At 40.1% G+C, this 17,282-nt stretch overlaps 1 protein-coding gene across 4 annotated transcripts in view; it reads right to left on the bottom strand.

Annotated features, from left to right (window-relative positions):
- Nucleotides 1–17,282, bottom strand: part of DPP6 (dipeptidyl peptidase like 6) — a 2,152,278-nt gene that overhangs the window by 311,275 nt on the left and 1,823,721 nt on the right. For all 4 annotated transcript variants that reach the window (XM_086941474.1, XM_086941473.1, XM_086941476.1 and 1 more), the window contains exons 12-13: nt 13,198–13,236; nt 5,772–5,879 (exon numbers count right to left, since the gene is read on the bottom strand). In XM_086941474.1, coding sequence (XP_086797600.1) covers nt 5,772–5,879; nt 13,198–13,236 — 147 coding nt within the window. The remainder of the gene's footprint in view (nt 1–5,771; nt 5,880–13,197; nt 13,237–17,282) is intronic.

Below are 17,282 nucleotides of genomic sequence, written 5' to 3'. Positions count from 1 at the left end.
TACCAGAAGAGGCTTGTATCTTGAACACCGGTAGGGCAGTGAATTTTGCAATGAAGATACAGCTTTGGGTGTGCTAACATAAAAGGGAAGATTGTGGTCTACCAGAAGAAAGAAAGGTCACAGTAGGGACCTGCATGCAAAGGATGCTTGTTATTGACATTCTGTTATATCGTGTTTTGACTTTTGTATACTTTTGAGCCTCCTTTTGATTTATTATTACATCTGAGCACCCTTTCAAATACTTGAGATCAGGATGTGCGCAGCTCAAGGACCTCTTAGATATAGTTTAGTATTGTGTAATTTTGCCCCATCTATATTAAAATTGTAGGCCACATTTAGGGTTTACATGACTACTGAGTTCTTAGTTCACTAATGGCATTGTTGTTGGGGGACAAGCCATGAATGTTTCTAAAAAGTATCACGTTTAATAAATGTCTGTCTATACCATGATATGAACTTCCTTATATTGAAGAAATACACTTTTTTGAATTTTGAAAGGATTGTATCATATTTTAACTTTATGTTTATGACATGATATGCATGCAAAACATTTTTATGGATCGGCTGGTGCACAGACTCTTAGAGTCAAGCCTGATCCATGGTGTGGCTCTGCCTCAGCTTGCCATTTTACTTTGCCTGCACTCCCTCCTCTGTTTGCTACTTGAGTTTAGTATATGAGGCCTTCAGCAACTTGATAAAATGATTTGTAGATGGCGAGAAGTTGAAACATGGAGCCCTGCCCACATGCACGGATTTGGCAACTCTACCATCAAGCCTTTTTATGGCAGAGACGAAAAAGAGTGAATGCACTGAAAATACATTTAAAATAAGTGATCCCAAGACCGGGACTCTAGGCTGTTGTGTTGTACGTGACCAAAGATATGAATTCCCAGGGCAAATTACAAGACCCAGGTGGGACGGGTAGGGGCGCAGCTTCAGCAGGGATGGTTGGAGTGTTACACCCCCTTCTGCTATGTCTGTGTCATTTTCATCTTCTTGTTCTCTCTTCACTAACAGGTTTTAAATTGTTCATTTTTTGGATCAGTATTGTGAAATATATAGTGATCGGTTTAGCAAAAAAGTAGTAAATCAGCAACCAGGGAAGCACTCCTTGAATGGGTGCAAATTTGCTACTTTTTTAAATTCACAAATATTGGCAGTAGTAGGAATGGAAAGTTGTGCCAGTCCCAAATTTCTAGGCATACTACTGCCAATCAAATTCCAGGGCCCGTTTTAGCGCTGCTGGAGCCCAGTGTGACAATGCTTGTTGGTTGCCCCACCCAATCACCACCTCCACCACGGATTCCCTCGCTACCACCCTTTAACAGTTCCCTCTAGGTCTCCAACACCACTCTCAGATGCATTTAATTAGTTTTATAGTGCCACTCATACTACTGTAGGGTGTCAAAGCACTTAACATCCTACACACATTACACAGAGACAATCAATCATAACGTGTGTAAATCAGTGTCTAGAAAATGTTACAGAAGAGTACACGGTGTAGGAGTCACATGCCATACATACTGGTACACTGTATAGTTTCAGAGTGCTTGGTCTGGAGAAGCACACACTCAGAATTTAAAATGTACCACCATGATTGAGAGTTCTCTTTAATGATTAGAATTGATTTCCGCACAAATGAACCCTTTTTGCAGCATTAGGATAGTGAAAGACTGAAAAAAATCATAACGGTCTAATCTCTTTGATGACAGTTAATAGCTCACTGTTCTATATCAGAATTTAAATGTATAAAGTGCAAGTAGCTAAAGGATATCTATGACAAAAACAGTAACCCCCTGACCTATTTACATTATGTGCACTTTGTGACCTGCATGGCACACTTTCTTTACAGCTGGTATATTAACCCTCTGTGCTCCATGGAGGAACATTAACCACCAGAGTCATCTTGATATTTTCTATTGTTGCCTGAAAATTACTGGAGGCAACAAACAGAACAGCAGGCGCTTTTAAAGCCAAAACATACTTGCCCAATGGTTTAAGGGATGAATGCATACAAATTGTCTAACCAGTGACAGTCACTTGGGGTATCATTTCAACCCCTCGTTTTTCGCCCACTGTGGCACCGTAGAGAGAGGCCTTCAGAACTGACCACGGCCCTTATGGAAATTGCCCATCCTGAGCCTTGGTCATCTCATCCTGCAATCTATTGCTTTTTTAGTTGGAAATTTGAGACTGACATCCCTGAAACTCTCTGGCTAAACTATGCCCATGAAAGAAACTTGAGGTGTACGAGAATAAGGAAAGCTAGTGGCCCGTGTGCGGAGGTATTCATGTTTCTTATTTACATGACTGTATATGTTGTTTTGGCTTTGGAATAATCTATGGTTGTACATTAGGGTATTTCTGTTTATTGGTGTGCAATGATTTTACTATTAATTTTTGGTACACACTTACTCAGATCCTATTATTGAGAAATTAATTTTTTCCATGTGATTCCTGAAACTGAAACTCAGTTAGAAATATCTTGTTTACTTGTCTGCAACCGTCAGTTTGATTCACAGACACCTTGATTCAGACCGAAGGCTAGAATGGCACAAAATACGAGGAGGGGGTGAGGGTAAGAGATAAACAATCTTAGTAATGGAAATCATAATCACAGAAAACTAAAATGAAAAAAAGAATATCGTATTATATAATACAACCCAACCAATGTATATCTTTATTTCTCGGACTACAAGTGCTGTTCAGACTTCTTAAATCCATTTCTCAGTACTACAAATTGAATCTTAAAATTCTACCCTTGATTCATTTGGAGTCAGAGGTAAACAAAATATTTATTGCACTTCTCGTTCATAAAAACGTATAACAAAATCGTTAAAACACACTATTAAAAACATGAACAAACTGAACAATAATTTTACTAATGTTAAAATCACTGTTCATTTCCTAATTGTATAAAAAAGTAAAGGCGCAGCAAGAACAGTTCTTTATGAACCAAAGATCTAACAAATGTTCAAATGCCTTTGAGCAGTTCTTATTTCAGCTTCCTAGACTGTCGGTTTAGGATAGTTGTTTCCTGTGGCTACTGTAAAAGGGCAAAGAAGCAATAAAACAAGCTAAGTCATGTGGGTAAGATCTTTCACACTGACAAAGGAAAAGTCTACTCCAAAGACTTTCATGGCAAAATTTCTTATAGACTCCACACTGAAGCCTGGCAAGTAGCTCTAAAGTGTTGTATTGAAATTATATGCCTACCAGATAGTCAGCTTTTCCCGCTGATTTTAATAAAATAAAATAAGGAAAAGTCAACGTCTTTTACATATACGATATCACAATAGCCTAAGAGCCTTGTTCATTTAAACTGCAAATCGCTTACTTATCCTCTAATAGTCAAAGCTCACAAGGGATAAACAACTCATGTAATGAAAATCATAATTTCAGAAAACAAAAATCAAAAAAATGTATATCACATTATATAAGAGTTTTACTCATGCATCATTCGCAGTGGGTGATGTGCTCGTAAACGACTGCCTGCAGTAACACCACAATGGTTATATGTCGTTACAACGAATTCCGTTGCAACGCATGCCTTTACCATGCATGCGTTACAACGGAATTCGTTTTCTACGCATAACCTTTACCACTAATGTTCCTTTACCATGCATAGATTAACAACGTTTTTCGTTGTTAATTTATGCATGGTGAGGGCATAATCTTGTTAAAGGTTACACCTCTCCCCTTACACGTCCCCAGCCTCCACTCCTTATAATTACCCCTGCCCTTAACCCTTTATTTATTTCTTTTAAATTACATTTCCCCTTACCTTTTTAACTCGTCTCCTCTCCATCTTCTTGGTTACGTCAGCCGTATGTCGTAAAGAGGAAGCGGAAGTTTAATTCCGTTTCCTCTTTAACGACGCTGATTGCTTGATCTTCGGCACTGCAGGCTAGTTCTTTTTATTTGGGGGGGGAGGGGGAGCCCCCCCTAGCTCCTCTTTTTTAATCCCACGCTTTTTTAGTTTTTGGGGGGAGACCCCCTTTTTGTTCAGTTACCACACATACCTTTACTACGTATTTCGTAGTAAAGGTATGCGTGGTAAAGCCTCTCGTTGTTACCACGCATGCGTTGTAATGCATGCGTGGTAAAGGTTTTCGTGGAAACGGCCGCGTTGTAGTAGCCGTTTCCCCACCACAATCTGTATAATAAAGAGAAACACATACTGCTGGTGATTTATGAATCCCCTCAATCATGTGTACATACTCACATTAACTCTTCTGGTTAACAATAAGCAGGGAGGATCAACTTAAGCAGCAGCGTTGACTAAATTATTCGGCAAGATAAAGCAAATCATGCTGGATACTACGGCCATTTTGTGGCAGTATTTTTTCAGTTCTGTCACTTTTATAGGAGTTAACACGTGTTGATACAGCGTTGGTAAAGGTTTAAGGTCATTAGTGTCGGATTAACACTTACATTTAGCAATCAGCAATTGAAGGTAGACAATGCTTTCTTCGAGCCCAAGATATTAAAACAGCCATGAGGAAGGCTCCCTACGGATAAATGGCACTCAGGCCTAAATCATCTATAAGCAACTTGTGATGGGGTCGGCAGTTCAATCTTTAAACGCCATTCACGCCTGGATGCCAGCACACTCACTGGCTGACATTAGGCAGGTCAGAAGCAGAGAATCTTATCACAAACAAGGAAGCAGTCAATTCAGTTCCTTACCCCCCTTCATCAGAACTGAACCAAGCCCAGTGAATTAACATGTATGGCTGATTCATATTGTGACAGTAACTGTTTATTTCCTTGAACCATAACAGAAAGATTCTTTGATAATCACTTGCTTTTTTAACCCCTTGCGTGCTGCCGTCGGCCAACGACTGACGGAGCCCCGCCCACTCTTCAGCACGCCCGCTGCGGTTAAGGCGTTAAAATATGAAACTATGTTTACGATTTTGCAATTTCTAAGCACTACAAAATAAAAAGTCGCACAATATAATCTAAAAGTATTTAATGTTTCAACTTCAGAGGGACTAGTTGGCCTTGGAATTGGATTATGCAAGTTATATACAGATATCAACAAAGAGTGCTTAACTGAATCCGTCATCTTTTAAGCAGGAAGGAACCATGCTAATTTAATTAATGGGATGCTCCTAAATCCAAATAAGCAGGCTTCAGCTGCTGTGAAAAAAATATAGGTGGCTGGTACTTGGCATCGCAGCCAAAATATCATATGATATCTGGTTTAGAGCTCTAAAGGTGGTACATAATTATGATTAAGGGACTCGTACACCCCAATCTCATTACTGAATTTTGGGTCCACATATTTGCAGTTCTCATTCATTAAGAATGTGCTAAATTGTATTTAGACAAAGGAACACATTTTAACTGCTGATCCCTTGACTTTGGAACAAATTGTGTGGCGGGCAACAACCACCTGTAAGAGTCTCTCAAGTATGGAGTGTGCAGGACCTGTATGATGGAGTTGGTGGTTGTCTAAAACGTGCCCACTGTTCTCTGCGGCCTGTCCATTGCACATGGTCTGGTCACTGAAGCTGCCAGAGAGGCACAAAGTGCATCCCCCTTAAATCTACCAGGTACTTTATTACAAATGTACTATGTACAATATTGTATGTATCAAGGGGGTAATTTATATGTTGTCCCAATATAAAGCATGTTTGATAAAACTCACACAGATGAACACCTTCAATAGAATTATATGATGGCACATTTACTTTAGAATAGGAGAAGAGTCTCTTAGAGTCAGTCCCAAGTTTATGTAAATATGGGTAATGAAACTGTCTTACCTGTGATGAGAACATTGTAATATGGTAGAACTTCCCTCGTCCTGCTTGGGGGATGGCACGCACAAAGAAAAACTTCCGTCCATCTTTTGAGAAAATTGGCTGTTCATTCTGGGAAAAAAAAGTTGCGAGCAACGAATATTAGGATTTTTCAATAGAAGTTACTCTTCTAGTTTTGACAAATGTTTTTATTTTTTTTCTTCAACATCAGAATTAATACTTTACAAAATTTCTCATTAAATTCGAGTTGATCACTGACTGACCAATTGGGTTGCATGCAAAATGTGTGAAACTATTAATATTGGTAACAGAAACTTGTAAATGCATCAAAACCAGCATCCTGATGGTGAGTACATAGACCTTAATATAGTATTATAGCCCATTGTTGACGTATATACTGGTTGTTAACAGCCTTGACCCGAGGTATAGACACCAGCCGAAGGTGAGGGCTTTTAATGAGGGAGAGAACCTATATCAGGATGGCCATGTGCATAAGAGGTTTAACAGCATCTTGTGCAGTGATAGCATGTGGTATTGTGTTTACAATTAGTATTTTCAACCTAGTGGTGTATTTTGGTAAAGCTGCCATTTGCATTATGGTTTATTACAGGCTAGGGGGTTGATTACGATGCCGTTCGGAAGGCTGGTTTCCGACCGATTCGAAACCATTCCGAACGAACGATGTTCGGACTTTCCGAATCCTAAACGAACGGAATTCGGAAAATCTGAGTCGTTCGGGGCCTGAGGTTCTTTGGTTTCTGACTTCGTCCTGTATTTAGCCGCCATTTTGTGTCTCGTCGCCATTTTGTGTTGCCCTCCCTCATGCAGCACGGCGAACGGAGTGTTTTTGCTTTTCTCAGCTGCTACGTGTCTCATTTGTTAAAAAGTAACCGCCTGCCCTTGTTTACGAAACCTATGCCAGGGTCTGGCTGAGTTCGTTAATCCATGTCTGGGTTGATTGATCCCTGTCTCGACTGACTATTTGGCTTCTCCTATTCTTTCCTTACATTATCTTATCCGACTGGCCTTTGCTATTCTCTCCTTGTATTCTCCTGTTACACAACTATCCTTTGAGGCACACAAATATGTCCTGAAACCTGCAAATTCGATTGTCGGTACTAGCACTGATTTATTTGTTGGGAGGGGTAACACACGGGGTTTGAGAAAGGGGCGTATTTGAGACACCTGATAGTTAGTTTTCCAACTTTTCCTATTGGTCTGCTTTGTATGCATTGGGAGTATATGTCGTAAATATATGTACTATAAGAGATTGTGCGCCACGGTCTGAAGTGGCAGTCTCCTTAGAACTTACACTCTGTATGTACTTCTAGGACAACTGTGCTTAGCTGCGGCTAATAAACATGGCTTTCTACCCCCAACAGAGTGTCTTCTTTTCGACAGGGCAGGTGAACTCGGGGATTGAAGGCGTGCCCTGCCCCGCCAGGCCCATAAGGCCCGGTTCTCGAGGCCGAACTGTGTGTTTCTACGGGCCGCGTTTCCAAATGACTCAGAAGCTTTCCGATTGAGCAATTATGATAGCAGATTCATACAGCCCTTCTGAATGGGTTGTTCTGACTCGGTATGGCTGTCGGAAGCTGAATTTGGGAGCCCGTAGCAGGCCCCTTTTTACCCAAGGCCTTCCGAATCAGTCCAGTTGTGGCACCCAAGGAACCCCCCTTTTCAATCATGCAGGGTGTAACAGGCACCAAGTTATGCCTGCCGCAGGGTGCATGATTTTTCCCAGCCACCCCATTCTTCAATGGAAGCCTGTGTATTCGTTCGGAACACAGGCTCCCATTGAATTCAACGGGATTCTGACCAAATCGCATCCAGCAGATTACGGGTGCATCGTAATTGGTCACTCAGACTGCCTGGATCCGATTCGGACGGAAATCAGTCCAAGACAGATTCGGTCGGAATGCACTCCGACCTAGATCATAATCGACCACCAAGTGTGCACAATGCATTTTTTGCTTTCAACCTTTATGGCAGCAGGCACAGGTGGCGGTATTATCATCATGTTATGTAACCTGTGATATCACAAAATTGGTCACACTACATTCAGTTTTGTTTGTGTTACTATCCTAGTCTATAGGCTCTTATAATATTAATTCTAAATATGATCGTACTGTGAGCATAACAGAACATTTGTGGCAGAATGTTCATGCCTCCCATGTGCATTTGAGTGTGCAAATAAGGGAGTAATGTGGGGTCCCCTGATTCTGTTCAACTGATCTCACCCAAGAGATTTAATGTATTCTACCATTAGATTTCGGCTCACGCTTCATCAAGGCAAGGGGATTGGCCGAAACAATTACCAATTAGGCTTCCCAAAATACAGAACAAATGAGACAGACGTGAAAGAGTTACTGCATGTCTCACTTACTGCTACAAATATTTTGATTTATAGAGTGGCAAACTGTCAAGTGGCTGTGACTTGCAGAAACGGGTACATGGGCAACCAAATCACAGCTACCCTGGCTGAAGTTAACACAAGCGCCACTGCTGAGAAAAGCAATTGACAAACAAGGATAAGTCTAAGTGGATGTTTAGAATGAAGCATAAACAACCTGCAAAATCATTTGGCATCTAGGAATTTATTCCTCTTTCAAAAATCATTTTTGTTATTAGAAACACAATGTTTTTTAGTGCATGGAAAAAACGACAATTTTTTATATATATATGTACAGTGAACAAAAATATATAAGATACTATTTACACACTCCCAGCATACATGGCCTTCCAATCATACAACACACATGCATACACAATAATCAGTAAAACAAAGCAAACAACAACTAGATACAACAAGGAAAAAAAAAAGAACATGAAACCACGTATCGGTCATCAATCAGTTGGATGAATCCCTTGGCGTTTTTTAGATATTTCTAAAGTCTTTTCAACTTGATCTCTGAACGAGAGTCCACTTAATAGAAAGGTGGTGCACAAACTTGCTTGTAACGCAAAAGATGTCGACCAGATACGTGGGAAAGGTGGTCCACCAAGGGATTCATCCAACTGATTGATGACCGATACGTGGTTTCATGTTCTTTTTTTTTCCTTGTTGTATCTAGTTGTTGTTTGCATTGTTTTACTGATTATTGTGTATGCATGTGTGTTGTATGATTGGAAGGCCATGTATGCTGGGAGTGTGTAAATAGTATCTTATATATTTTTGTTCACTGTACATATATATATAAAAAATTGTCGTTTTTTCCATGCACTAAAAAACATTGTGTTTCTAATAACAAAAATGATTTTTGAAAAAAGAATAAATTCCTAGATGCCAAATGATTTTGCAGGTTGTTTATGCTTCATTCTAAACATCCACTTAGACTTATCCTTGTTTGTCAATTGCTTTTCTCAGCAGTGGCGCTTGTGTTGTTTTCTAGTTCAGTTTGGCTCAGCCGCGCTGAGTAACGAGTCAAGACCCTATGGTGTTTTGCTGGCTGAAGTTAAGGCATGGGGTTTTGCCCATCACTTCGCACATGAATGTATAATAATGCTACCTAATGTAATCATGTGGTTCATTCTATTATAAGTCTAGTTATTTAGTATGTGGGATAATGAAGCTGAATGGTGTATCATAAGGATATTGTAAGCCGCCAAAGAGTTTTGTACCATTCAGAGGCACAAGTCCACAGGCAGAGTGCTTTTAGGTGCACTTAAACTCAGAAGTGACCTACAATGTATTTCTTAATGCACACTTGGAAGTCTGTTTAATATCCCATAAATTAGATGGGTCTTTTCTGTTCCAGACTCCAAGAGAGTACTCTAGATTTCCTAAACAAAATGTGAGATTTTACTTTACATTCTAGGACTTTTCGTTATATAAAATGTGTTTGCTAAAAACAAAAAGGAAAAAAAAATCTACCTAAGGCCTCGCTTGTTTCCAAAGTGGGCTCGGAACTGGCAAAATCTCCAGGCCTCCCGACATACTCAAAGGCATCTGTAAACACAGTGCTTGCCCCTATACAATGGCTTTAGGATGTGTGGTTCTGGATTTTACCACATCCACTTGTATTCCCTCCAAAATCTCCTATCTTAGAAATAGAGTAACAGGGACAGCGGGAGGCAATTTTGCCAATTCTGAAATAGTGTTGCAGAAGGTGAGGTTGCTATGAAGGAGGAGAGGAGCCTTAAAACCCAGAAGCAGCAGGAAATAAAAGTGAGAAATGTGATAACAAGAAAGTAACAAATTGAATGTTCTTACTACCTTCACTTTGGTCCTCAATTGGTGGTGCATAAGCGGACCGCCATGTTAGCAGCCTACTCCGGCACTGCCACACCGGTGGTGAGGCTGCCCGCCGTATTATGAGCGTTTCTCTTGTGTGGTGGGCTTTTTTTGGCAGTCCTACAGCGGGCCTCTAAAAATGGGAACGCCACAAACAGTTCCTGTATGGCATGGACTGTAAAGTCCATACCGTTTAGGAAATTTGGTGCATGTACACAGGGGGGCACATGTTGGGTCCCCCTGCATGCACCCAGGCCCCAGAGGCTTAAGTGGGCACCATAGCGCCCCCTTTGTTTCCTCTTCCCCACAATTTTCATGGATGAGGAACCGCCATGAAAACCGTGGTGAAGAGAAAACTCTTAATATGCTTGGCGGGACCACAGCAGTTCAGGCAAGCATATTGCTGCCTTTACACCACCATGCCACTGCCAAGGAACGGCGGTTCCATGGCGGCATACGCGCTGCAATGGCTGTTTGACTGCCTTACTTGTAATGGGGAGGACGGAGCACCAGATGCACTGGCACCACTGCACCTCCGTGAGTATGGCGGCCCTTAGACTGCCAGACTCCTAATTAGGACCTTTGTGACATCACAATGCATCTGTAATAGGAAATTTAATTCCAAGTATTTAAAAGGAAATAAACCTCACCCATTTATGATAATGGCATTCAAACATATACATTTCCACATTTATACATTTTATTTTAATTATTAAATATATTCAATATAGTATCTATTATAGTTATGCTCTATTCATCTTACAGACTGAAAGCAGAACGCCCTGCCTTAGCGTAAGATAATTTACCTATTACCAGTTCCAAAGACTGATACAATCTATGATCAGCAGCTTGCGAGGTTCAATGTAGGCACCCTGCCCCAAGGGAATTGAGCAATAATAACATGTTTGCCCTTGTTTTTGAACATTACAAAAGTAAATGTCATTTTGTGCATATGCTTGAGGTGCTTCATAAAGCACCAGATTTTTTTCCACCTGTATTCAATCCATCTGTATTAAGCCACGGTAAGCACACATTAGGAACCTTTCCACAGCTGTTGCAGAAACAAACCCACACTATTTCAGCTGTTGTGTACAGATATCTTTAGCTGTCTGGCGAGAGCTCATGCCATCACATAACAGACAGCAGGCGCGCAACACCCATTGGACTCACCGTGCTCTTCTAGCACCCCCGCCCCCACCCCCCAGCATGTGGCAGCCGGGGATGAGACAGATCACGGGCGCTCACACAGCAACACCTGAACGTTTCACAGGTCTTTAAAAGACCATTTGAATGTTAATTAGGCCTTGCTGTTGTTTCACTCCTTGTCGCAGGCCCTGCAGCTCCACTTTGCCTACTGATTAAAGGTTCAGCCCCCCCCTGAAATTTTTTCTTAGCCCCCCCCCCGAAATTTGGCTCTAGTTGCGCCTTTGACAGACACGCACACATATACCTACATACAAGTAGAGCCAAGGCCGTACAGGGGTCCCGAGAGTAGTCTTGGCAAAAATTCTTAAACTAGCCCCACTCCCTTCGTCTCCTAGTGCAATCTCACTCTTACCATCCATCTAATGTCTCTCTCTCCCTCTCTTCTAACTCTCGGATCACATTCTCTTTACCTCCCCGTCCGTTCTTTGCCTCTCTCCAAGCCTTCCGTGCCTGCTGCAATTAATCCCGAAGGGCTGGGGAAAGTGATAGAGGCTTCAGGAGTGGCCCTGGGCTTTCAACCTCCAGCCACGGGGAAATTCCCGGTGGAATCAAAGGCCTGTCCGGCCATTAATAGAACCATCGGCTACTAAAGAAGGTGGCTGCTGGCATTGGCTAATATATGTTCATCAATCCATGACATTTGGCGGATGTGTGCACTCTAATCCCACACAAATTGGCATTCGTTCATTTTAATGTTTATCCTGGGATCTATCCTCCACACACTTATATCCTCGTTTATCCATTGCTCCACACTGCCTCCTCACCCAACCCTATTGTGCTCCGTTTCTTCAATTTAATTTTCTTAAAACACTGCCTGGATTTATTTATTTTTTCTTCACAGAATCTGCAGACGCTGCCTCGCCACACGTAAAGCGGTGCATACATATGCATGCATAGTGTTACCATCTTGGAATGTTCAGCATTTCGCATTATTTTCGCTTCCACCGTGTGCAAATTTCATAACTACAAAATAAACCTTTCCAGTTGTTAATTTTTTTCCATCATAAGATAGTCAACCATTATGAAAACTAAGCCATTTCATCCACCAATAAGCAAATTAATCAAACTATCCCCATAATTAGCTGAAAAAGACAAAAATCCATTGCTTTTTCCTACAATAGATACTGCATCGAATTGCATTTTTTTATTTCCTATTATTTCCATTGATCAAATTCCTCCAATGATAAAGAAAGAGCGCCTAGACTCGGTAATCCCTAGTGCTCCAATGCCTTATATAAATAATAGAAGTGCGCTATGTAAGCGGTGATAACATAATATTAATTACATTTAGAAAAGCTCTTAGTTGTCGCCTTTCGCATCTATGGACGAACTAAAGTAATCTGTCCCTTATTTAACTATCACAATTTCATATATTATCACTAAATTCCTGTATTTATATCTGTTCATATAAATGCATTCGACCTTGGTTACCATAGGCTACCAAGAGCATGGTATTTCACTACACGCAGAATAAAGCTGTAATTTCCTCTATTGAAAAGGATCGCATAATGCTGCAGAATCTTATAATAACCCATATCAAATTCTAGCTTAAGAACAGTAATGCTCTGGGTTTCAAAGGGACACCATTGTGCGCTATTCTGTGCCCAAGCCCTGCGCAGAAACCGAATTTGGCTAAATGAGCGGAAAAGTCCGCATTCATCATTTCTCAGTCTCAATGCCTATGCCAACCCTCATTATACTGAATGGGCTTAATTATGCATTGCACATCCCATATCCAGTAGGCACTTCATTATTCTCTGGCTTATTCATGGAGCGGATCTTTATAGATTTTTAAATAGAGCTGTCTGCATTTCATCATGGGCGCACATTTCAAGATCTGTCTTGCCAAAAGTGCTGTTTTTAAAATACTTTGTCAAAACAGTGTCTCCTAAAATCATTGGCTTTTATTTAGACCATTTAATTATACCTTGAACTGAATCTGGTATTCTGCTTGTGACTCCATTAAAAACAGTAAAGAGAAAGTATTACCTGTCTGTGCAGCCATGCTTCACTTTCGTCCTCATGTTTCTAAAATAAATGTAAAAAAAACAATGGTTAGAAGAGGGCCAAGATATGAATCAAGTGTCTAGTTTTCTAGCTCTTTGTAACAATAAAAAAGACAGCAATCTCATTGCACCTCACAATGGTAGAAAGTATAAGATATATATATATATTTAAGCCATGCCATTGGAGATACAAGTGGCCCAATACATTTTTTTATCTGGAACAAATGTTATATTAAATACAGATTCAGGCCTTTATTATTGCAGTACAATGGTCAAATCCCCTGTCAGTACCATTTTAAAGGGTTGGTGTATCCTCATGAACTTCTGATCTTCACTTCTTCACACCATGGGACTACAGAATGAAGCAGTGTTTCTGCCTTAATACCTGTTTTTATATCAAATGAACATGAAAGAACAGCATGACATAAACCATAAACCCAGATGCACAGAAATAAGAGTGAAATCCTCAGTTGCTCGAGGTTTCACCTCTTCTGTGTCATGACCTCACTCAACAATAGTAATAAATATCGTATTACATTTTGTTCATATACAGTACAATATGATACGTTACTCATGTTGCCTTTAGTATTTGATTTATTCATTGATTTTTAGTAAGTTTTAGAAAGATTTTCACATTTGGCCTCCATTTAGTATAACTGAAATTCCAGATATGTCTATCAGTGTTTTCGTAAATGTGTGTTTTTGTTGGGTGTATTTTGCTAACATTTAAAATGTTTTTTCATGCACATGTGAATTATACGGCACATTTTAAATGAAAAGCAACATTGTTAGGAAACTAAAAACATGTATTCTAAAATGTGCTTTTCTTTTGTAGTACCTCATAGCTATGGAGTAGGTATAACAAGAAATATAATTAAAAATCAAATAAAGTGGAATGTGGAACAGTGTATTTTTACTTTTTGCTGACATGGCTCTGCATTTGCAATGCTTATTTTCAGATTTGTGATCAGTCATCATTATATCATCAGTGGTGTCATAAATCATGCCATATTGCATGTCATGAGTGATGTAATATGTGAGGTCATTGAGGGGTGCAAGTTATAGTTAGCTCTGCTAACTATACCAGGTGAATTTCTGTGTTGATTGTTATGGCAAAATGTTAATGTTATCACTGACATATTCACCTAACCATAATGTTATAATAGCCAAATAGCCCCACACAACAGGAACCAAAGCCGTCAGCCGGTAAAAGTCTAATTCATTTAACAAAGCATGCTGCATTTCTACTTCAGTGCATTGTTTTTAAATGCTGGTAACAAAAAGAAAGAAATTACATGCTGATCTTTAAATAGATTTTATTCACTCCCTTTAAAATGCAAAAAGTGACCAGTGAGAAAGGACTACTGTTCCTTTATAGTTGACATGGCCAGGAATGCCACCATCATTGCGCATCTCATCGAAGTTAGTTGGCCCCATTGGCCCCAATGGTGATTATGCAAGCCAAGTCACTTCATAGTTTATCTACTCCACATCACACATGACCTTGGAGTGAAAAACAAATCCATATCCATATCCTCGCCCAGCATCAGGTGTTAAGGGTCTGATTGTTAACTCTGTGGTCTATATAAATAATTTTTATTTGGAGAGACGCATCGCTACACCTGTGGGGACACAACTTGGGACTGCAAGCCCCAGAACACAGCCGGGCAGGAAGCCAACTCGCAGCCCCTGCCTCAGCAGCACCGGCACCGGCAGGAGCAGTATTAAAACCATGCTTTTCCCCTTACACCATCAGGTCTTAAGGGTCTGATTGTTAACTCTGTGGTCTATATAAATAACTTTTATTTGGAAACCAAAACCCATCATTTCGCTGTGGGTCAGGCCCTCAAAAATTAAACGTATCTACTTTAAAAATACGCCTATAAAGGGTATATATCTTTCCTTATTAAGGCTTTACCTTTGATTTCCTATGTATCTGGGCCCCATGTTTACCAAAGAGAACTAGCACATTTTATTAATCAACTGGGTCCCGTTTTAACCTAGCTAAACTTGTTGGGTCTAAGCCCAACCCGCCCTTGACTGAAACAAAAGTGTGCTCCAATTTTAACTTATGGGTCGGTCTTCTGGGGATACAGGCAAACCAACAGCCTCCACGTGGAAGATAATAGATTCTGCAGGCGGTAGCTAAACTTACCACCCAGCAGCTCCTACAACTTTGCTATTGTGGTTGTCGATATGGACTAACAAGCATGCCATTTTAAGCAGGCATATCATAGAGGATTGCTTGGCGTGCGACCATGGGCATAGAATCCAGTGGTTTCAGCTTGTGAGGCAACTATGTAACGACCTAGGGAGGCCTGATTTTTATCTAGCATCTACAAAAGTAATTTCGAAAGGGAAAGCATGGATTAAGTATCTTTACTAGAAAAGGGCAGGGATAACCAGGGACAGTGCTGAGATGGTGAAGCCCATAATATGGGTATATGCAATCATTCAGATGAACCCTAAAACAGGATCTAACCTTGCCTGCCCTAATAGCGTGTGGGAAAACACCTATTGACACGATTTCGGATGTAGTATATGGTGTCACTGGTCTTTCCCCTTGGTCCAATATAACACAACCTTAATCCAACTATGTCCATGCAATGAAAACTCACCTCAAACACTGATGCACTTTGTCTTCTTCTGCAAGTTTTATAGGTAACTTACTCGAAAATACTTTGTGTCGATTCTCTAGTTAAATGTTTTTGTTTTTTTTTAAACCGCACTTTACTTTTCATAGTCCCTTAGTAATACGAAAGTTTGTTGCTTGGTTGGTTCCTTTTTAAAGTCTGATGTACTGCTTTGGAAGACATTGCTTTTATAATTTGGGGGACAATTCAGACACTCATACAGCCACTCATTCATCAATACACCTTTGCGTATCTATAGTTAACATTCTTAAACTTTTAAAAATCACCCAGTCTCTGGATGATGTCATCAGTGATGTCACTGACCATGTCATGAGTGATGTAATATGTGACATCATCAGCAGTGCATTGCGGGGGCGTGAGTAATAGTTAGCTCAACTAACTATAACGGCCGAATTGTTCTGGTTTTGTATGAGTGAAATGTCCAACTAACTATAACGTCCCCAAAACCTGTTTTTTTTAGTGAATTTTTTATATGTATGTATATATATATATATATATATATATATATATATATATATTCACTGAAAAAACCATAGGTTTCACACACGTTATAGTTAGGAATTAGCATTTAAAAAACCTTAGAAATTCACTGAAGAAAACATAGGTTTCACACATGTTATAGTTAGCTGGACATTACACTCATACAAAACCATTGAAATTCCCCCGTTATAGTTAGTTCAGCTAACTATAACTTGCGTGCCCGCAATGCACTGCTGATGACGTCACATATAACATCACTCATGACATGGTCAGTGACATCACTCATGACATCACTGATGACATCTCAAATGACATCACTGATGATATCATCCTTGTGAAAGAGTGGCACCTTATTCGTCTTCTGCTCAATCAACACATCATCTACACATACACACCCCTACTTGCTCCCTTTCTTGGCTCGGGTTATCAATCATTCTTCTTTAATTCAAATTCAAAGTGCAGGCCCTTTATCAACGCTTTTCATTATAACAACTAACCCGGCCGGAGGCACTATGAAATTTGCACACTTGCTCCCTTTCTTGGCTGCACTTATCAATTATTACTCAACCCAAAACATGCGACTTAGGTTACCTTAGGTAAGGTAGATAACAAGAGCACTCTTTCGTTACAGTCTTACACCAGTCCAAAACAAGCACTAAATAAAGACACCTGCAACTTTCAAATGTTTATTTCTAACACCTTAATCTCATGCCCAGTACCTTAGATAATACAAGCAAACATATTATCAGAAACAAAGTTGTCAGTATTGTTACTATTCCATAAAATACAATGGGAGAAAGCATCATATAATACAAAAGGGAAACAGATTTAAAATATACGTACATTTCACCCTCCCTACTTAGCAGATTAGTTTATAAGTACAGAAGATCTCATACGACTACATAGGCAGACCCATACCTCTGTTACTCAGCAG

This window comes from Lissotriton vulgaris, chromosome 10 (genome assembly GCF_964263255.1).
Source record: "Lissotriton vulgaris chromosome 10, aLisVul1.2, whole genome shotgun sequence".
Classification (NCBI taxonomy): Eukaryota; Metazoa; Chordata; class Amphibia; order Caudata; family Salamandridae; genus Lissotriton; species Lissotriton vulgaris.
The sequence above is the reverse complement of the archived record's forward strand: the minus strand, read 5'-3'. Positions and strand labels throughout refer to the sequence as shown.